The 20,443-nt window shown below is 52.8% G+C and overlaps 2 protein-coding genes across 2 annotated transcripts; both read right to left on the bottom strand.

Annotated features, from left to right (window-relative positions):
• Window positions 1-246: 246 nt before the first annotated feature.
• Window positions 247-14,063, bottom strand: Vars1 (valyl-tRNA synthetase 1). The gene is made up of 29 exons (XM_004671860.2): window positions 13,501-14,063; window positions 11,868-12,002; window positions 11,639-11,777; window positions 11,319-11,440; window positions 11,129-11,213; window positions 10,838-10,938; window positions 10,571-10,698; window positions 6,861-7,025; window positions 6,576-6,657; window positions 5,775-5,894; window positions 5,584-5,692; window positions 5,411-5,502; window positions 5,128-5,218; window positions 4,596-4,720; window positions 4,413-4,516; window positions 4,168-4,326; window positions 3,994-4,084; window positions 3,790-3,895; window positions 3,631-3,701; window positions 3,409-3,534; window positions 3,008-3,112; window positions 2,862-2,930; window positions 2,694-2,772; window positions 2,459-2,586; window positions 2,010-2,165; window positions 1,663-1,869; window positions 1,477-1,588; window positions 1,038-1,363; window positions 247-386 (listed from the first exon to the last, which is right to left on the bottom strand). The coding sequence occupies exons 1-29, from the start codon at window positions 13,885-13,887 to the stop codon at window positions 318-320; spliced, it is 3,789 nt and encodes a 1,262-aa protein (XP_004671917.2). The 5' UTR covers window positions 13,888-14,063; the 3' UTR covers window positions 247-317.
• Window positions 14,064-14,991: 928 nt separating this feature from the next.
• Lsm2 (LSM2 homolog, U6 small nuclear RNA and mRNA degradation associated) lies at window positions 14,992-17,527 on the bottom strand. The gene is made up of 5 exons (XM_045156857.1): window positions 17,157-17,527; window positions 16,546-16,613; window positions 15,748-15,778; window positions 15,574-15,633; window positions 14,992-15,469 (listed from the first exon to the last, which is right to left on the bottom strand). The coding sequence occupies exons 1-5, from the start codon at window positions 17,517-17,519 to the stop codon at window positions 15,344-15,346; spliced, it is 648 nt and encodes a 215-aa protein (XP_045012792.1). The 5' UTR covers window positions 17,520-17,527; the 3' UTR covers window positions 14,992-15,343.
• Window positions 17,528-20,443: the final 2,916 nt, after the last annotated feature.

Raw genomic sequence — 20,443 nt, 5'->3', positions numbered from 1 at the left:
ACACATGCCTTCCCAAGACTATGAGCAGCAGCCAGTTGCAGGCGGGTCCAGGACGGGCCTCCCCAGCACAGCTCAGCTCAGCGCAGTGCGGAGGTGAGGGCAGCTGGGAGGATGGGAGAAGCATGACTCAGGCCTGGCACTGTGCCAGGATAGACCCAGACAGATGCATCTCTCTGCCCACCAGCACCCACGAGCCGGCCCTCTGCATCCCCTTCTGCGCCCACAACATGCACAGACAACAGCAACTTGTGGCAAAATATTTTATTGTTGCCAATCCCATGGTGGAGCAGTGGGGCTTTGAGGGTTGGAGTTGGGGGTCACAGCATCTTCTGGAATAGGGCGATGGCCTCATCCACCTTCCTGAGCTCTGCTTCTGCCTGTTGCAACTGAGGGCAGAGAGGCGAATAAGCACCCAGGACAGCTGAGGAGCCCACGTCAGTGAGATGGTAAGGGCCAAGGAGGGGTGAGGGGAAGCCTGTGCGGTAGGCTACTCCTGCCCACCTCACTCCACTTCCACCAGGGCCCAGCCTCTTGGGTCTTCCCTTTTCTCAGAGTGGCCAATGTCCAAGGACAAATCAAAGCAGCACACATCCTTCCCAGAACCCCCCACCTGGGCAGGAGACCACAAGCTACTTGGCAAGTCACTGTGGCTGCACTTAGGTGAAAGTGGTAACTTTACTTGTACAAGGGCACTAGAGGATGAGCGCCTAACCACAGCCACTGCTCTCCAGCCCTCAGCCTCATTACTGTTTACCCTCTGGCCCTCCCTGGAGGATCTTGGACCCAGGCAAGGTGTCTGTGAAGAGCTCTCAAGCTGGACCCTTCTGCAGTCACCCCAGGTGAACCCGCAGGCACTGGACCAGGGCTTCTTGACTACACACGTCCCAAGCCCAGGTCCAGGCATGTCCTCCTGTCTCCAACCTGCTGTGATCCTTACCACCCCGCTCACCCCCATTGCTAATGCATACATGGCGTGGGCTGTACAGCCACTGTTCAGGAGCTGGTAAGTGTGGGGAACCCCCCACCCCACCACACACCTTGGCTCCATCTGCTTCTTGGATCTCAAGGGGCACCTTGACGGAATAGCCTGAGGCCGCGCGACGCTCCCGCAGGCGCTGTGCCAGCCGCTGCGCCTCATCGTGCTTGACCTGCAGCTTGGCCAGTTCCCGGGGGGGATCCACCAGCCCCTGCAGCTGCAGGTGGATGGAGCAGCGCTCTGAAGCTAGGGCCACAGCACAACCCTGGGGCACAGGGGCCCCCAGAGCCAGGACAGCCACCACTCCTGCACTGGCCAGAGTTTGCACGTAACTGGATACTGCTGAAGCCAGGGCACCTGTGGCCTCATCAGTCACTTCCAGGAAACCTGTCAGGGAGGGAAGAAGGTGAGGCCTGTCCCCAAGGAGACAAGAGGCAGACTGTGGGACCCCAGAGTGAGCTGAGCAGCAGTGGGCAGTGGACACAGGGCCCGAGGCTCACAGTCGGGGCGGATCCGGGTCAGGTTGTAGTCAGCACGCAGGGAGCGAACGGACCGAGTGATGCTCAGTGCCAGCTCCAGTGCAGCTTCCGCCTCAGGGTCCTTCCAGGAGCACTGCCGAGGTGGAAGAGCAGGTGAGAGGGGCCGGAAGAGGGAGGGCAGCAGCCCCCCTAGACCAGGCCCCTTACCTCAGAGGGCTCTGGGAAGGGAGTAATGCAGAGGCTGACAGGGGCCTGGGCTGTCCGCCGGGGCAGCCTCTGGAAGAGCTCCTCTGTGACAAAGGGCATGAAGGGCGACAGCAGGCGCAGGCCAACATCCAGGCAGGTGTACAGGGTCTGACGGGCACTCTCGGCTGCCACCTGGTCCACTCCATTCAAGATGGGCTTTATGCACTCCTAGGGTGTGGGGAAGATTAGGGATCATGTCTAGCCTGGGGCCCTTGCTATGCTGGCCGGTGAGGGCCAGGGAGAAAATGGACGGGTTCAGTCTCACAACCACCCAGCGGCAAAGCTGTGGTCCCCCAGCTGCTTCTCACCAAGTAGACGTCACAGAGCTCATAGAGCCAGAAGCTGTACTGGGCAGTGGTAATAGCAGGAAAATCGTAGGCCTGGAAACCTTCATTGCTGAGTCTCACGGCTTCAGTCAGGCGGCTGAGGATCCAGCGGTCCACGAGGCTCTCATGGCCTCCAGGCTTGAGGGAAGAAGGGTGTCAGCCAGTAGGGCACTATATGCCTGGGGGAGGGAGCCAGACTCCACAGGGCTTGGAAGGAAATCTGCACTCCTGAGGGGACCAAAGCAGTTGAGATGTGCCCAATGCTTGGGAGTGAGACAAGCCAGACTCCAGGGGAGACTCCCATGCCTGCGTCTGGCATCTTCACTGTTCCCCAGCCACAGGGAGGCTCCCTGGGGACAGGGACTGCAATGCTGATGTAGCATGGAATATGCAGGACACGTGAGCGTTAGGGTGAGCCTTTTGGCCCTCACCTTGGAGGTGGGCAAGGGCGTGAAACTCTTCCCAAGGCCATGGAGGGCAAACTTGGTGGCATTCCAGAGCTTGTTACAAAAGTGACGGTAGCCCAGTATCCGGTTTACATCCAGATTGATGTCTCGACCTGGGGAAGAGAAGTTGGTAAGCCTGGCTCTCACTGCCCAAGTAGGAGAGCATGGGTCTCAGGAAAGGTAACAATGGCATCTGGGAGTGAAGTGTCTGGGGTCATACCCTGGGATGTGTAAGCACAGAGTCCAAACCGCAGGGCGTCAGTACCACATTCCGGAATTCCAGCTGGGAAGTCAGTCTTCTACAGGAGGAGGCAGAGGGGACAGGGCCCAGTCAGCTCCATCCCAGGACAGCCTGCTCCAGGGCCACTCCCTGGCCTGGCCCTTGTACCTGCCCTTCTTTAGCCTTCTCCACCTCGCTGGCATCCAGGTTGCTATTCAGTAACTGGTCATGGAGGCCCTGAGGGTGAAGATGGAGTGGTTAGGTAGCTGTGGCCACAGTCCTACAACTGTTCTGATGACCCAGTAGCATCCCACCTGCAGGGTTGCTCCATGGATGACGTCCAATGGGTCGATGACATTGCCAAGAGACTTGCTCATCTTTCGGCCATGAGCATCACGCACGATGGCATGCAGGTAGACCTGGGGACAGGTGAAGAGCGATGAGGCAGCAAGTTCTTGTAAATGATGTCCTCTCTAGGCTCTGACGGCTCCAAATCCCACCCCGGCATGTCCAAAGCCTTAACATGAGAGGTGCTCCTTTCTGGAGCAAGCCCTGGGCCAGGATTGCTGAGTGCAGCCCAGGCTGGAGTTCAGCCCCTCGACCCTGGGCCAGGCCCACCCACAGCTATTCCCGGTCTGCATGCAGCCTCCCTGTGCTGCACAGGAGGGCAGGTGAGCAGGCGCAGACTGTGGAAGGGCTCCAGCCATCTTCACACCTCTCTGAAGGGCAGTCTGCCAGTAAGCTTCAGGCCGAGCATGACCATCCGGGCCACCCAGAAGAAGAGGATATCGTGACCTGTCTCCAGCAGTGTCCCAGGGTAGAACACACTGAGGTCTTCTGACTGGGAGAAGATGAGGATGTGAGGAGCCAAGCATCTCCTTTTGAGACCCCACCCCACCCCACCCCACCCCACCCCAGCCTTGCCCCAGGAACACACCTGATTAGGCCAGCCAAAGATGGAAAAGGGGAAGAGGCCAGAAGAGAACCAGGTGTCCAATACATCCTCATCTGGGAGAAGCCAAGGGTCAGAGGTTAGAGGATTAGATATAGGGTTGAAACTCCAGCTGTGTCTTCCAACCCACAAGGCCTGTCTTGCCTTGCTGGAGGCTAATCTTGTCTGGGGACACTTCAAACTCTCGGGCAGCCTTCTCCCGGGCCTCTGCTTCACTGCGTCCACTCACCCAGTAGCGCCCATCAGGGTCCTGCCACAGACAAAGTATTACAGGGATCGTTGCTGCCTTGCCGATCCTTCCCCACCAAACCTACAGCCCCCAGAAACCTAGCTCTGGCCTATCCTCACCTCCCCAGGGGGTATGGCTGGGTCATGGATGGTGACGAAGTAGGCTGGGATGCGGTGGCCCCACCACAATTGCCGGGAGATGCACCAATCCCTGTAAACAGCAAGGCTCCACCAAGGTGTCTCTGCCTGTGCCCCGCGGCCAGCAGTCCTCCCCACACCACCAGTTCTACACACCGAATGTTATCCATCCAAGAGTGCCATGTTCTCTGATGAGCTTCAGGCAAAATGCGGAGGTCACCCCGGGTCACAGCAGCACTGGCAGCCTGAGCCATCTCCCCACAGCGCACATACCACTGAGGCCTTAGCAGAGGCTCTACCACATCCTTGGAGCGGCTGCAGGAGGATGTGTGACATGGGGAGCCAGGAGAGCACCTTGAGAAGCACCCACCCGACCTATCCTCCCTGGCCCTCATTCTCACTTGCAAAGTGGCACCACCATAGGGTTGTCCTTGATGCCACGAAAGAGTCCCCGCTCCTTTAAGGCCGCCAGCACTGCTTTCCTGGCCTCAAACCTGGGCAGGCCCTGAATGGGGAAGGCCTCATCATGGAGGTGTCTAAGCAACCCTCAACCCCCAACCCAGGCCCCACAGCCAGCCCCTTACCAGGAAGGGCGAGGGCACATTGATGAGGGCCCCGTGCGAGTCCATGATGCTGATGGCCTCTAGCCTGTGTCGCTGCCCAACTTCATAGTCGTTCTGGTCATGGGCAGGGGTGATCTTCACCGCACCTGGGCACATGGGGAGTGGGTCTCAAGTGATATCTTGGAACCCACATGGCTCCCTGACCATCTGCCCCCAACTATACAATGGAGTTTCCTAACAACCCAAGTCCTGCCTATTCATTTAAAACATTTTACTTTTTATTTGAGAGACACAAAGATAGAGAGGCAGGACCTCCAGCCACTACAAACAAACTCCAGATGCGTACGGCACTTTGTGCATCTGGCTTTAAGTGGGTACCAGGGAACCAAACCTGGGTCATTAGGCTTTGTAGGCAAACGTCTTAACTGCTGAGCCATTTCTCCAGCCCTGCCTATTCATTTAAAGATGGTGTTCTTTCTTAAGAGAAGAGGGACAGCTGAGGTAAGACTTTGGACTGTCTCTTCTGCACCTAACAGACCCAGCCTCCACTCACCTGTGCCAAACTCCATGTCCACAAAGTCATCAAAGATAATGGGGAGGCTCCGGGACAGGAATGGGTGGGTCACACTCCTCCCCTTGAGGTGCTTGGAACAGAGAGAGAAGTCAGCAGTGATACAGGGCTGGGTGTGAGACCCTCCTCTCCAGAGCCCTGACCAACCCCCCCCTCTGCCCTGAATGGCTGCTGGAAGTTCCATGCTACAGACTGGGAAAGGAGCCAGATGATTTCTAGCTCAAGATCCCTGGGTGACAGCCAGGGAACCCAGTGACCCCCATACCTGATATCTGGGATCTTTGGGGTGCACAGCGACGGCCACATCACCCAGCATCGTCTCGATTCGAGTTGTTGCCACCACTACCTCGTCGTCGTCTGGAGTGACAGAAGACTTTGTGGCCTCAGCTCTGCTGTGTCCCTGTCCTCCTCCCCCAGCTCAGGTCTTGATGCTCCCACCTGAGCCTTGAACTTTGTATGCAAAGGACACAAGGACTCCAAACTCCACCTTCTCCTTGTAGCCAGGCACAGAGAGCAGGGTGCGACCAGTCAGTTCCTTCTTATCCACCTGTGAGATGGGTTATTTAGAGAGGTGGCCTGGGGGCTGGGCAGGGATCGGGAAGGAGACAGGCTGAGGGTTGGGGGTGCACCTCAATGTCAGAGATGGCCGAGTTGAGGGTGCAGGACCAGTTTACCAGGCGGGTGCTGCGGTAGATGACACCTTCTTCATGAAGCCGAACAAAAGCCTCTGTCACAGCAGTGGACAATTTCTGGGTGGAGGAGGAAGGAAGGGCTTAGTCTTGATGCCTGGAAGCCAGGTGGACACGCTAGGCAGTGGGATCTAGTAAGGTCTGTCCTGTCCAGAGTGCACTAGCCGGAACTAGGTCCCTTCAGGGAGTCCCTTATATTATGTGTGTGTGGGAGCACATGTTTGTGCACAGAAGCCAGAGGTCAATACCAGGTATCTTCCACAGTATTCGTTGAGACAGGGTCTCTTGCTGAATCTAGACCTCACTGACTGGGACAGCAGGTGTGCGCCACCACACGCAGCTTTCTAACAGGGTGCTGGTTCCAAACTTGGTCCTCATGCTTGACAGAACAACCACTTTCTACCACCTCCTCAGTCCACGGGTGTTCCTTCCTTGGGCAGGAATGAAGTGTGCACAGAGGCTGACAAGCTTGGTGATGCCAGGATGGCAGGGAAGCTCTCTTGATGGGGCAGCCACTGGAGCACGGCATTATGGAACTCAGGCTCCATGGGACAGGAGGCCTGAGTACCCCTGCCCGGAGGATCCTGGGACTCCCAAGCAGGGGACAGGGAACACAAAGGGCTATGAGGAGGGCTGGGAGGTGGTGCCTGTAGCTGAGCCCTCAGTTGTGTTTGAGAGGGAGGTTTACTTCCTGGGGTACTCCCTTCACAGACACCCCACCCTGAGACCCTGCCTGCCTACAGGGTCCATGGTGAAACAGGCGCGATCCCAGTCCAAGGAGCTGCCGAGTTTCTTCAGCTGGTGGTAAATCCTGTCGCCCTTCCTGAGTGGACAGAGGCCAGGGTCAGCACTTAGGCCTGGGCGAGAGGGAGACATTGGGCAGCCGATGAGGTAACATGGGGGCCATGCATCCTTCTGGAATTGACCTGGGCCCTCAAGCCAACCAAGCCTCTGCCTTGCAGCCAGGGTTATAGGAAGGGAACGAGGAGCTAGGGTAGAACCTCAACAGGGAGGCTGTGTACTCACTCCTCCTTCCACTTCCAGACCTCCTGAAGAAAAGCCTCACGGCCCAGCTGGTGCCGGCTCAGTCCCTGCTCCCGCCATAGTTTCTTCTCCACCACCACCTGGGTGGCAATACCTGCGTGGTCACAGCCTGGGTTCCACAGGGTGGTCTCCCCACGCATGCGATGCCTATGGAAGGGCATGAGGGTCACATGGTGGATGAGCCAGGTCAGCTGAGCCCAACACCAAAGTATACAGAAGGTTCTAGGCAAGGGATTGAAAGATGCTCAGGAAATAAAGTGGGCGATGCTGGAACCTTCTAATTCTAAAGCCAGGCAGGGAGAGAAGATTCATAAGGCCAGCACAGCAGTATGGAGAAAGAACAGGCTCTTGCCCATCTAGAAAGTCAAAGGCTTGAGAAAGTCAGGATTGGTCACCACATGGGAACAAAAATGACAGATTAGGGAACCAAATCTATCTGCACAGAGCCAAGTAGGGAGGAAAGTGAGGAGAAACCATTAAAGAAGTTTATATGGAACACCCTACTAATTATTTGGAAAAATCAACTTTCCAGTAATCCTAAAAATAAGTTCTACACACATTAAATTGCTCAAGAAGGAAACAAAGCCACCTGCTGTGGTGGCATATGCCTGTAAACTCAGCACTCAGGAGACTGAAGCAGGAAGATGAGGAGTTCCAGGCCACCCTACAGTACAAAAGACCTTGTCTCAAAAAAACAAAAGCAGGCTGGGCGTGGTGGTGCATGCCTTTAATCCCAGCACTGGGGAGTCATATGTAAGGAGGATCAATGCTACCCCGAGACTCCATACTTAAGTCCAGGTCAGCCTGGACTAAGTGAGACCCTACCTCAAAAAAAAAAAAAAAAGCAGAGATGGGTAAAAGTACTTGTCATATAAGCATGAGGACCTGAGGTCAGATCCCTAGTAACCACATAAAAGTGGTATGCTAGCATACCCTGTAACCCAACACAGTGGCAAAGACAGGCGAATCCCGAGGGACTACTGGCCAATCAAACTGAATCACAGAGTTGAGGTTTAGTGTCTCAGAATAGGATCTAGAAAGCCAGGAGTGGTGGTGCACATCCTTTAATCCCAGCACTCAGGAGGCAGAGGTAGGAGGATCGCCAGGAGTTCAAGGCCACCCTGGGATTACATAGTAAATTGCAGGTCAGCCTGAGCTAGACTGAAACCCTGCCTTGGGGAAAAAAAAAAAAAAAATTAGGGTCGAGGGGCTGGAAAGATTGCCTGAAAAGCCAAAGGACCTCGGTTCGATTCCTTAGAACCCACGTAAGCCAGATGTACAAGGAGCACATGCACCTGGAATTCGTTTACAGGGCTAGGGGGCCTGGCATGACCATTCTGTCTACCTGCCTATTTCTGTATCAATCTCTGTTTCTCAAATCAATAAGTAAAAATAAAATATTTTATTTAAAAAATAGGGTGGTGCTGGGTGTGGTGGTGCATGCTTTTAATCCCAGCACTTGGGAGGCAGAGGTAGGAGGACTGCCGTGAGTTCAAGGCCACCCTGAGACTCCATAGTGATTTCCAGGTCAGCCTTGGCTAGAGTGAGACCCTACCTCAAAAAACAAAAACAAAAACAAAAACCAAAAATAGTGTGTTGCCAGGCGTGGTGGCGTATGCCTTTAATCCCAGCAGAGGGTAGGCAGAGGTAGGAGGATCACCATGGAGTTTGAAGCCACCCTGAGACTACATAGTGAAATCCAGGTCAGCCTGAGGTAAGAGTCAGACCCTACTTCAAAAAAACCAAACATACATACATACATACATAAATAGTGTGGAGCTGGGCATGGCAACTCAGGCTTTTAGTCCTAGCACTAGGGAGGCTGAGATAAGAGGATCACTGAGTTCCAAGTGAGCCTGGGCTGAGATCCTGCTTAGAAACAGCATTAAAAAAAATAAGATCACAGAAGTTGTTAATAAAAAATAAATTGAAAAGAAAAATAATAAGGCAGAGGGCCAAGGAAATGACTCAGCAGTTAAAGTACTTACTTACAAAGACTGCCAATATATCTTCAATTTCCCAGCTACCCACCAAACACAAAGTGGCACAAGCCAGGTGTAGTGGTGCATGCCTTTAATTCCAGCACTAAGGAAGCAGAAATAGGATCACTCTGAGTTCGATGGCGGCATGAGACAATTACAGGTCAGCCTGGGCTAGAGCAAGATCTTACCACGAAAAACAACAACAACAAAAAAGTGGCACAAGGGGGAAGGGAGGGTATTACCATGGGATACTTTTTTATAATCATGGAAAATGTTAAAAAAAATTGAGAAAATTAAAAAAAAAAGTGGCACAAGCATCTGGAGTTCATTTGCAGAGGCAGGAGACTTTGGTGCACCTCAAACACAGGCATGCACACAGACTTATTTATTTATTTATTTATTTTTGGTTTTTCGGGGTAGGGTCTCACTCTGACTCAGGGTGATCTGGAATTCATTATGTAGTCTCAGGGTGGCCTCGGAACTCTCAGTGATCCTCCTACCTCTGCCTCCTGAGTGCTGGGATTAAAGGCATGCGCCACCATGCCCAGCTCCTAGACTTTTTGTTGAAGTAGAGTCTTGCTCTAGCCCAAGCTGACCTCAAACTCGCAATGATCCTCCTACCTTGCCCCCCCAAGAGCTGGGAGTAAAGGCATGTGCCACCACACCCAGAAAAATAAAAAAAAAGTTAAGCTAGTGTATCCCAGGTTCAGTGAGAGACCCTGTATCCAAAATAATGAAGTAACAGTGACAGAGGAAGATACTGGACATCAACCTGCCCACATACAGACACACAGCATATGATGAATTCCAGACACAGGTGCCACTCGAATGCCACAGAAGGAATGTACACACTATGAACACGTTAAGGGATTCTGGGTGTGGTGGCACATGCCTGTGATCCCAGCACTGGGGAAGTGGAGGCAGGAAGATCAAGAGCTCAATGGCAGCCGGGTACACTCCTTTGATCCCAGCCCTAGGGAGGCTGAGATAGGATGACTGCTGTGAAATTGAGGCCACTCTGCAACTATACAGTGAATTCCAGGTCAGCCTGGGCTAAGGTGAGACCCTAACTCAAAAAAAAGAAAATAATAATAATAATAATTGGCACAAAAGATCTTAGAAGCTGGGTGTGGTATGTATGTCTTTAATCCCAGCACTTGGGAGGCAGAAGCAAGAAGATTGCTATGAGTTTGAGGCCACCCTGAGACTACATAGTGAATTCAAGGTTAGCCTGAGCTAGATTGAGACTCCACCTCAAAAAGCCAAAAACAAAAACAAAAGAAAGAAAGAAAGAAAGAAAGAAAGAAAGAAAGAAAGAAAGAAGAGAGCGAGCGAGCGAGCGAGCGAGCTGGGTGTGTTGGCACACACCTTTAATCCCAGCACTTGGGAGGCAGAGGTAGGATCACCATGAGTGCGTTCAAGGTCACCTGAGACTATGTAGTGAATTCCAGGTCAGCCTGAACTAGAATAAAATCCTACCTCGAAAAGCCAATGGTAGAGCATGTATTGAGCATGAACAAAGCCTTGGGTTCAATCCCCAGCACCACCAACGAAGTGAACTGTTGTTCTTGGTAGACGATGGAGGGAGAGGCGGGGGTGCACACTGGCGAAATGAGCAAGGCCCACCCAGCCATGGCTCAGAGCCATTAGGAAAGAGAAAGGAAGCCAGGTAGGGCAGAGGGGACCAGCCAGGTTTACACAGGAGCTCACCATCGAGTCAGGGAGTCCTGGATGGCGTTGGTGAGAGCGTGTCCTAGGTGCAGGGAGCCTGTCACGTTGGGGGGTGGGATGCACATCATGAACACACCTCGGGAATTTGGTGTGGACACACTAGGACGCTGATAACAGAAAGGATAGGCATCTTCTAAGGCCTCAGGCCACCTCTCATGTCCCCTTCCCAAGCAAGCAAGGAGTCCTTCCGTCCTGTCCTTCCCCACCTCCAACCTCCTCTCCGCTTGGGAAGCAGTGACCACTCACCCCATACTCTGGCTTGAAGAAACCTTGCTGCTCCCACCAAGGGTACCAGGCAGCCTCCACATACTGAGGGCTGTAGGAGTCGGGCATAGTGCCGCTGACATCTAAAGAGAGGAGAGCGGAGAGGGAAGGGAGGCTCAGGGCAGCTGGAGGGGGCTGGGCCCACACAGGAGGAACAGGCCTCTGCCCTCCACACTTCAGAGCCGGGGTCCATTCACTGAAGGGGCTTAGAACAAAGCAAAAGGGAGAATGCTGGGAAGCAGTGATTAAAGGGAGGGTCCTCCCCCTTCATACCTTTCTTTTCCCCGGGTGGGGTAGGGAAGTCATAAGTAATGATCCCAAGATCCCGTCTCTCCTTCTTCTCTCCTTTAGGTTTCCTCTGCTCAGGAGGCAGAAGGGACAGAGAAACAAACGTCAGCCGCCTCACCAGGGCTGAGGCAGGCACCCTCCAGACGCCCAGCTCTCCACTTCCGCTGGCTTTCACCTCCCCCGCTGGGGGCTGCTGCTGGAGCCTCTGCTTCTGCTGGAACTTCTCCAGCTTCTCCCGTTTCTTCGCCTCTTTCTTGAGCTGAGCAGCTGTCTTTGGGGGCACAGTAACCTCAAGACCTGGGGAAGAAGCACAGACATTGAGACCCAGGCATATGGGGACCCTCTGTAAACACTGCTACTGAGTTTCAAAGAGCCATTTCTGCTGCCCAGGAGCTCCCTCAGGGGTGCTAACCTCCCACAGCTCCCTGCCCCAGCGGTCCAGCTGTTCCTAACATAGAAAGAGAAGAGTTGCCCTTCATTCCCAGCTCTGCTCACCTGGCTGCTGAGGGACAGACCTGGTCCCTGAGTACAGGACCACTTCTCCCAGCACAGCTCGGAATTCTGGCTGGTGTATACATGTGTTAAACCAGCGAGTCACATTACCCCAGATCCGGCGGGCAGAGGGGTCCAGGACCTGTAGAGAAAAGAAATCACTGTCCTTGGCAGCCCTCTGTTGAAGTCTGATGGAAGCACTGCCATTCCTCCCCAGGCCCCAGAGCCTCACATATCGGAAGGGCAGCAGCAAGGCTGTCACAGCAGCCAGGTCAGCCAGCGTGGGGGCATCCCCAGCCAGGTAAGTGTTCAGTTGAAGCCATTCCTCCAAGGGGCTCAGGGCCTTGCCCAGGGCACCGAGCGCAGCCTGGCGGGAAGAAAAAGGGATGAGACAAAGCTTACCCATTGCTATCCTGCCCCTGTTGCCCACCTAACCCAATCCATTTGGCCTTTCTCTAGTCCCACTGCTCATCACCTCTGAGACCAGTTCCTTCCTTACTCAAAGGGTCATGAAACAAATACTTCCAACGTGTGGCTCCATAGCAGAGTGCTTAGCATGCATGGGCCCTACGTCTGATCCCAGCACCAGATCCCTATGTGTATGCTTCAGATTCCTCCAACAACTCAACTCTGTGTTAAATACTCGTCGCTATATTGTTACAAGAGATACAGTAAGCGGAGAAGTTACAAGTAAGGATTATATGCAGCAACACAATGACTACTGGATCCAGGGCATCAGCAGGTATATTCTACTGAAGGGACAATAAACTAGCAAATATGAAATGCATTCCCCTGCTTTTCTTCTATGAAGAAAATGAAGCAGGCGGATGGTAACAGATTTCCATGAGAGGGACTCTACTTTAGTCAGGGTGCTCAGGAAGCGAGCCAGGGTCTGTGTTACATATTCATCCATTCACTGGAGTTAACACGGAGTACCCAGCATGTAGTTTTTAGTACAGCAGTCCCCCCCCCCCCCCGCCCACTCCAGTATTACTTAGTTACCACCTGGTGGGATTATCAGTCCTTTCCCTCCCTTCTTCCTTGTTTCACTTCTCTATCTCCTCCCAGCAACTATGATCTCTTTCTCAGATTCTCCTAAGTTCAAAGTAATATCTGCCCTCATCACATTCAGACTCATCAAGCACTTACTCAGAAACTTTAAAGCACCTGGCACACCCAACGTGGTGGTGCACACTGTAATCCCAGCACTTGGGAGGCTAAGGTAGGAGGACAGACTGAGTGCAGTGCTAGTCTGGTTTACATAGTGAGTCCCAGGCCAGCTAACCTGGGCTATAGATTGAGTGTCTCAAAACAAACAAAAACCCACTCAGGCATGGTGGCGCACACCTTTAATTCCATCACTCGGAAGGCAGAGGTAGAAGGCACACTGTGAGTTTGAGGCTATCTTGAGAGACTATATATTGAATTCTAGGTCCGCCTGGGCTAGGTTTAAGACCCTACCTCGAAAAAAACGAACAAACAAAAAAAAGTCTGGCAGTAGATGATACACTTGGCATATGCCTTTTAATTTCATTAAATCAGCGAGGCAGGGCACCTTTTATAGCCATAGACATTGGAAGATCAAAGTAAGGAACTTAAAAATGTGCCTAAACCTGGCATAGTGGCTCACACCTTTAATCCCAGCACTCAGGAGGTAGGAGGATCGTTGAGATCCAGGCCAGCCGGGGTTACATATAGAGTGAGTTCCAGATAAGAGTGAGACCCTGTCTCAAAATAACAAAACAAAAAGTTTAAGTCTGAAGTGACGACAGTGGGCGGTAGATCCCTCACATTCCGTACGTGACAAGCCAGCTCCCTGTCTCACAATCCTTTCCAATCCTCGTTTCCTTCCTCTTCTCTCTCACCTGGGCGTCCTGGCCGGAGCTTCGAAATCCCAGGGCTGGCAGTGTCGCCCCACAGGCAGCTGGAACTAGCTCGGTGTCTGCGTAACTGACCCACTGTTGGACGAGGACAGCAGCCCGGCTACCCCCAGGTCCCCCGAGACCTGCTGGCCACAGTAGCTGGGCCACAGCTGGGGCCCCCCACACCCAGAGGCCCCCGGGTCCCTGCTCCAAGGCGGGCAGGCGAGGCGGGGGCACCGGGGCCCGGCTGGGCGGTGGTGGCTGTAGACAGATGCGGGGATGAGCTCCTCCCCAGCCGGGACCCTCGCCGGCCTCCCCGTAGCGGGCGGCGATGAGGGCTCGCAGACTGGGGAAGGCCTCGGGGTGAGGGGAGACGTAGAGGATGGACATGGCCGTAAGGAGTCTTCGGCCGGGATCTGGGGGCCGTGACCGTGTCCACCCGCGCTCGAGCCGGGGACGTACTGGACTGCGATGGTCACCGGGCCGGAGGAGGCGCCGGTGGGATCTCTAGTCACGCGCTCGGCCCCGGCCCCAGCACCGATCCCGGCGGCGGCGCCCACGTGTCTCCTCCCCTCTGTGACCACGAGCGCTTCCGGACGGCGGGTCCTCGCGGGGGCGGCCGCGTCCCGCCTGCGTGCGCGCTCCTTCCGCCTCCACCTCCGCGCCGGACCGCGGCCGCCCCCGCTCCGCCGCCACGCGCTCGAGGAGCGGCACCGGGTGCAGACGGGACGGAAGGACGTGCGCGGGTCAGGCGTCGCCGCGGGCACCCCGGGAGGGGTCCTCGGCCGGGCCGCCGGCCGGGAGGGGCGGGACGCCGCCGAGAAGGTGCGCGAACGCCCGTTGTGCAGACCGTGCTAGTCGTCTGGGCACTCAGTCGGAGAGCAGTGCCCACCGCGACTGGCCCCCTGCAGCCTGCGTCACTCGCAGTTGTCATCCACAATAGGAAGCAAGTGCCCTCTGGCTGCACCGAGGAAGAAACCCGGAAGTAGAGTATTTCCGCGGGCTGGCGCTCAGTCCGAGAGTTTTTTTTTGCTCTCGCGTGTGACGTCTCCGCTCCCTCCCTTTACGGAGGTACAGTCTCTCTTGTAAACCCACTCAGTGAGACTCTGGCCGCCTCCCGAGCCCTAGAATCACATGCACGCTGCCACGCCCCCGGCGTTTACAGGGGTGTTAGGGATCCAAAGACCAGCCCTGGAGCTGGCGAGGTGGGTACCTGACCGAGTGAACCCTACATTCCATTCCCAGAACAAAGCGCTAATGGAAGAACAATGACGGGGCAGCGAGCACTCCAGTTGCAGGTACAGTATAAGCAAATGGCTGGATGAAGAATAGGTAGACACATGTCAATGTCATCCAGTTGGGTGGCTTTATGCCACAGGCCAAAGATGCTGGCTAAATGGGATTCTTGGCTGGAAAGGTGGGGTAAGCGTACCGAGTGTGAATGAACCCAACACGCCCTTTCAACCTGCCTAAAACAGACCACAGAACCAGAACTCAAATTTGCACCATAATGTTTACTCCCGATGCGGGACAGATTCCCTCCATCCCCCAAATGTATCACAAAGGGCCCTGGAAACTCTCACCATCTCCAGGAAGGAGAAAGGCAGGTGCTGAGGACTCAGAAGGCTCTGCAGTTCCCAGCTTTCTTATTCCACCCTTCGAACAGAGGATACTGCTCCCCACTATTGTTACTGTCATCCACCCAATTAAAAAAAAAAGGCATCACTATTTAAAAAAGAAACATACACACAACTCCTGTATGGGGGGGGGGGAAGACACGCGTCCTCAGCTAGGACTTGAGGAGGTGGACACCCACGTACAGGGAGGAGAAAAGGAACAGCAGCCGTCATTGTTTCTGCTGAAGGGCTTCTTTCCTCGCTGCATCTTGTAGCAGCTGTGTGTCCACCTCGTCCGCTGGCAACTGCACATAACGGACCACTGAGCCTCGGATGAAGCAGTTCTTCACTGATAACTGGAGAGGCAGATGCGGGGGAAAAAAAAACAACTTTAGTAAGTCCTCTAACCACCCAGGGGGCTCAGGCTTTAAAGGTGTTTTCTCCACCCACCCCAACTCACCATGTGAGGGTACTTCTCAGGGTCTGTGACACTGATGTCAGTTAGCTTGATATTGAGGTACTGAGAACGAAGGTAAACATCGACATTAACCCTGGAGACAAGATGCAGGTATCCACCCTTAACCTCTCCCCTCTCCTCCCAAAGAACAGATTCTCAGCTCTCACTATACCTCACCTGATCCACAGAATGCAGGGTTCCACAGATGCTGTCAAGGGCAAAGAGGAAGAAGGAATTAATTTATATTAAAATCAGCACAGGGCTGGAGAGATGGCTCAGCAGTTAAGGCGCTTGCTTTCAAAGCCTGATGGCTCGGGATTTGATTCTCCAGTAAGTTCTGAAGTAAAAAGACAAAGCTGCCAGACTGTTTCATTAATTTAGATCCTAAACCAATCCACTCTTTATTTTGTTATTTGGGAGCACAAGGCGAATGAGCACACCAGAGCCTCTTGCCACTCCAGTTATACACACCACTTTGTGCATCTGGGTTTATGAGGGTACTGGGGAATCACACCAGGCCAGTGGGCCTTTGCAAGCAAGCCCTTGAGCCATTTCTCCAGCCTCTAATAGATATAGCTTTGTACATTATTCAATTATGAGCTTTACTTTGTGAACAAATCACATTTTGGCCATAGTCTCATTGGGTTGGTCTCCTATTTCAGCCTCCTGAGTGCCGGGATTAAATATGTACGTCACCATGCCAGACTTAAGCTAATCTTGACACTGAAGGCATAACTTTTTTTTTTCCTTTTTACTTTATTTCTCTCACATTTTGAGGAGAAAGGGGGAGTTTCGAGGTAGGGTTTGACTCTAGCCAGGGCTGACCTGGCACCAACTCTGTAGTCCCAGACTGGTCTTGAACTCTCTGTGATCTTCCTACCACTGCCTTCCCAGTGTTGAGATTAAGGGTGTGCACCATCACACCTGGCCCTGGGTACATCCACCTTCTGCAGAGTCGTTGCAGTAGGTACCTACCTCAGGTCATTCTTCAGTTCCACAACCACATCCTTGCCCACAAGAGACTTGAAAAAGGAGTAGAAGAGCTATTGGGAAAGAAGGATGAAACATCATATGGAAAGCGCCATGGTTGGGAGGAAGGTCCCTGTGTCGATATTTTCAGATACTGGTGTTTCCGTCCCCACCAAATCTCTAGTCGTTGTCAAAATGTCACAGCAAAGCATCTAAGAGATTACAGCCCACATGATCTGAACAGTTCACTGTGTCCCTCCACTGAGCCCTGCACCTCTCAACGCCCAGGCCATTCTCCCCAACACCACTGCTGCGGTCCTTTCTCGATCTTGCCAGTAGACTGCAGACAGCACCCCACCCATACCTTCCGGAAGCCTTATCTCCAGAGAGGACTAGGTTTCCCGTCTCCCGCAGTGCCCGCCCACATTCAGATTTGTTGGGGGTTGCAGAACCCCCAAAAGCCATTTACTCCTAGAAGGCTCCTTAACGATGCGGAGTCCCAGGCACTGGGGAAGTACGAGAAAAGCCCCGGGCGAACTCCAGCCCCGAGCCGTAGACTAGCGCGCGCACTCCGCCCCTCGCCCGCCGGCGCTCCCTTTTGACGTCACGGTACCCACCATGGTGCTGGCGCCGCGCGCAGCAAGCTCGGCCGGGAAGGGACCGAGAGCCACGGACCACAGGCCGGGAGAGAGGGGGCGATCCCACGAGTGGGGCCCGGGGCAGGATCCCGCAGCCGGGGGGCGAAGGTGGGGGGGGATCCTAATGAGAAGCGCGCGATACACCGAAGGCTCCGCGATGGCGAGCAGGATAGAAGGCGAGGAGACCGCGCAGCCGGGGAGGGGGCGGGACTTCCTGTCTTGGACTTCCTCCCAGACAGGCTCCCACTGCGCAGGCGCTGGCTCCGTTTGCCAGCTCCGCACTGCAGGTAGTATGTCGTCTCGGAGGTTTTGTTCTTCAGCATGTGCCATGGACCCCGTCATTTCCTTGGATTCTGCACACACTTCCCAGTGTTATTGTGACAATTATGTGTTTTTTTTTGGTTTTTCGAGGTAGTCTCACTCTAGCTCAGGCTGACTTGGAATTCACTATGCAGCCTCAGGGTGTCCTCGAACTCATGGAGATCCTCCTACCTCAGCTTCCCGAGTGCTGGGATTAAAGGCGACCCAAGTTCAGTTCCCCAGGAGCCTCGCAAGTCAGATGAACAAGGTGGTGCATGAGTCTGAAGTTCATTTGCAGTAGCTAGAGGCTCTGGCGTGCTCATTCTCTGTCTCTTCTTTCTCTCTGCTTGCAAATAAATAAAATTAAAAAAATTTTTAAGAAATGAAAATAAATTCTTCAATGAGTGCTTACAATGTTGAGGGCTGTGTGATGTCTTCCTGGATAAAGTGTTTGAGCCACAGAGCCCACGTAAAGCAGGATTTCTGTACTCCCAGGGCGCCCACGCGAAATGAAAGACGGAATTTCCCTGAAGCTCAGATCCAACCAGGGAGGCAGTAAAAAGAGACTCTGCCCCAAAACAAGGTGGAAGGCGGGTCCGAGAGGGGAAAGTTGTATTCGGATCTCCACATGTGTATCTGTACTCACACCAATGCACACATATGCCAAGAAGAAATAATAAAGGGGGCTGGGAAAATGGCTCAGAGGTTAAAGATGTTTGCCTGCAAAACCTGTTTGCCAGCTGGGCATGGAGGTGCACGCCTTTAATCCCAGTTCTCCGGAGGCAGGAGTAGGAGGATTGCTGTGAGTTCTAGACCAGCCTGAGACTACAGAGTGAGTTCCAGGTAAACCTGGGCTAGAGTGAGACCCTATCTCAAAAAAAAATAAATAAATAATATTAAAAAATTAAAAAAAGAGCCCAGCGTGGTGGTGCATACCTTTAATCCCAGCTCTTGGGAGACAGGGGTAGGAGGACTGCTATGAATTCGAGGCCAGCCTGAGACTACATAGTAAATTCCAGGTCAGTCAAAGGAGACCCTACCTTGGGGAAAAAAAAAAAGCTGCCTGCCCAGATTCAATTACCAAGACACCCACAACATAAACCAGACACAAAAAGGGGCACAAATACCCGGTGTTCCTTTGCAGTGGCACAAGACCCTGATGAACCCATACATAAGCACACACGTGCAAATAAAGTCTAAAAAACAAAATCTTGGGCTGGAGAGATGGCTTAGCAGTTAAGCGCTTGCCTGTGAAGCCTAAGGACCCCGGTTTGAGGCTAGATTCCCCAGGACCCATGTTAGCCAAATGCACAAGGGAGCACACATGTCTGGAGTTTGTATGCAGTGGACCGCCCATTCTCGCTCTCTCTATATATCTGCCTCTTTCTCTCTTACTCTCAAATAAATAAATAAAAATGAACAAAAAGTTGTTTAAAAAGTCTTTTTAAAAAGAAAATCTTGCCTGGCATGGTGGCGCATGCCTTTAATCCCAGCACTCAGGAGGCAGAGGAAGGAGGATCACCATGAGTTCAGGCCACCGTGAGACTACATAGTTAATTCCAGGTCAGCCTCAACCAGAGTGAGACTCTAACTTGAAAAAACAAAGAAAATCTTGAGCTGAGTGTGGTAGTACCCACTTTGTGATGCCAGCACTGGGGAGTCTGAGGCAGGAGGATCCTAAATTAGAGGGGACAAAAAAAGAAAAAAAATTCATTTCCAGAAACTGCTTCTGGTCAGCAACAAGAAGGTAACTGCTATACTGTTCTTACCAGTTCAATCGTTTACAGTGAACTCACAATCTGAGAGCACATTTTCTCTATGAACTCGCCTTACTTTTCAAGATACATCATAGCCTAAAGATATCAGAGGACGAATTTGACATTGCATGCCTATTGCAGGAGGATCAGGAATTCGAGGTCATTCTTGCCTACTTAGGGATTTTTAGGCTATCTTGAGCTGTATGAGACCTAGTCTCAAAATAAAAATAAGGGCTGGAGAGATGGTTTAGCAATAAGGCACTTAACCTTTGAAACCTAAGGACCCATGTTCAACTCTCCAGATCTCAGGGTTATGCACAAAGGTGAGTCAAGCGCAAGGTAGCACATGATGAAAGTGTGATTCAGTGGCTGAGGCACCAGGCACCAGCCTTAATACTCTTTGCATATAAAAAAATAAAACGGAAAAAGCCGGGCGTGGTGGTGCATGCCTTTAATCCCAGCACTCGGGAGGCAGAGGTAGGAGGATCACTATGAGTTCAAGGCCACCCTGAAACTCCATAGTGAATTTCGGGTCAGTCTGAGCTAGAGTGAGACCCTACCTCGGAAAACCGAAAAAAAAAAATAATAAATAAATAATAAATAAAACGGGGCTGGAGGGACGGCTTAGCAATTAAAGCGTTAGCCAGATGCACAAGGGGGCGCACGCATCTGGAGTTCATTTGCGGTGGCTGGTGGCCTTGGCACATCCATTCTCCCTCTCTCGCTCTCTCCCCCTCCCTTTCTCTGCCAAATAAGTAAATATAAAATATTTAAAAAGAAAAATAAAAGTGCCAGGCGTGGTGGCACACGCCTTTAATGGCACACTCAGGAGGCAGAGGTAGGAGGATCGCCTTGAGTTTGAGGCTGCTTTAAAGACTACATAGTTAATTCCACGTCAGCCTGGACCAGAGTGAGACCCTACCTTGAAAAACAGGAACAAAAAAAAAAAGAAGGAAAGAAAGAAAAATAAAAGGACTGGAGAAATAGCTTAGTGGTTAAGGCACTTGCCTGCAAATCCAAGGGATCCAGTTTTGATTCCCCAGGACCCACGTAAACCAGATACACAAAGTGGCACATACATCTTGAGTTTGTTTGCAGCGGCTAGAGGACCTGGCACACTCATTCTCTCTCCCTTTCTCTCCTTATCTCTCTCTCAAATAAATAAAAAATAATAATTAAAAAAATAGGGGCTGGAGAGATGGCTTAGCA

This window comes from Jaculus jaculus, chromosome 8 (assembly GCF_020740685.1).
Source record: "Jaculus jaculus isolate mJacJac1 chromosome 8, mJacJac1.mat.Y.cur, whole genome shotgun sequence".
Classification (NCBI taxonomy): Eukaryota; Metazoa; Chordata; class Mammalia; order Rodentia; family Dipodidae; genus Jaculus; species Jaculus jaculus.
The sequence above is the reverse complement of the archived record's forward strand: the minus strand, read 5'-3'. Positions and strand labels throughout refer to the sequence as shown.

What these genes read in the sequence shown, in the direction of transcription:
- Vars1 (XM_004671860.2), bottom strand. Translation starts at nt 13,887, where the DNA reads ATGTCCATCCTCTACGTCTCCCCTCACCCCGAGGCCTTCCCCAGTCTG. An exon ending in ATGTGCCCTCGCCCTTCCTG is followed by an intron (nt 4,517 to 4,595) that starts GTAAGGGGCTGG and finishes TTCCCCATTCAG; the next exon opens with GGCCTGCCCAGGTTTGAGGC. An exon ending in AGAAGGCTAAAGAAGGGCAG is followed by an intron (nt 2,773 to 2,861) that starts GTACAAGGGCCA and finishes CTCCTCCTGTAG; the next exon opens with AAGACTGACTTCCCAGCTGG.
- Lsm2 (XM_045156857.1), bottom strand. Translation starts at nt 17,519, where the DNA reads ATGACGGGGTCCATGGCACATGCTGAAGAACAAAACCTCCGAGACGAC. An exon ending in CCCTGCATTCTGTGGATCAG is followed by an intron (nt 15,634 to 15,747) that starts GTGAGGTATAGT and finishes CTTCGTTCTCAG; the next exon opens with TACCTCAATATCAAGCTAAC. An exon ending in CTGAGAAGTACCCTCACATG is followed by an intron (nt 15,470 to 15,573) that starts GTGAGTTGGGGT and finishes CTGCCTCTCCAG; the next exon opens with TTATCAGTGAAGAACTGCTT.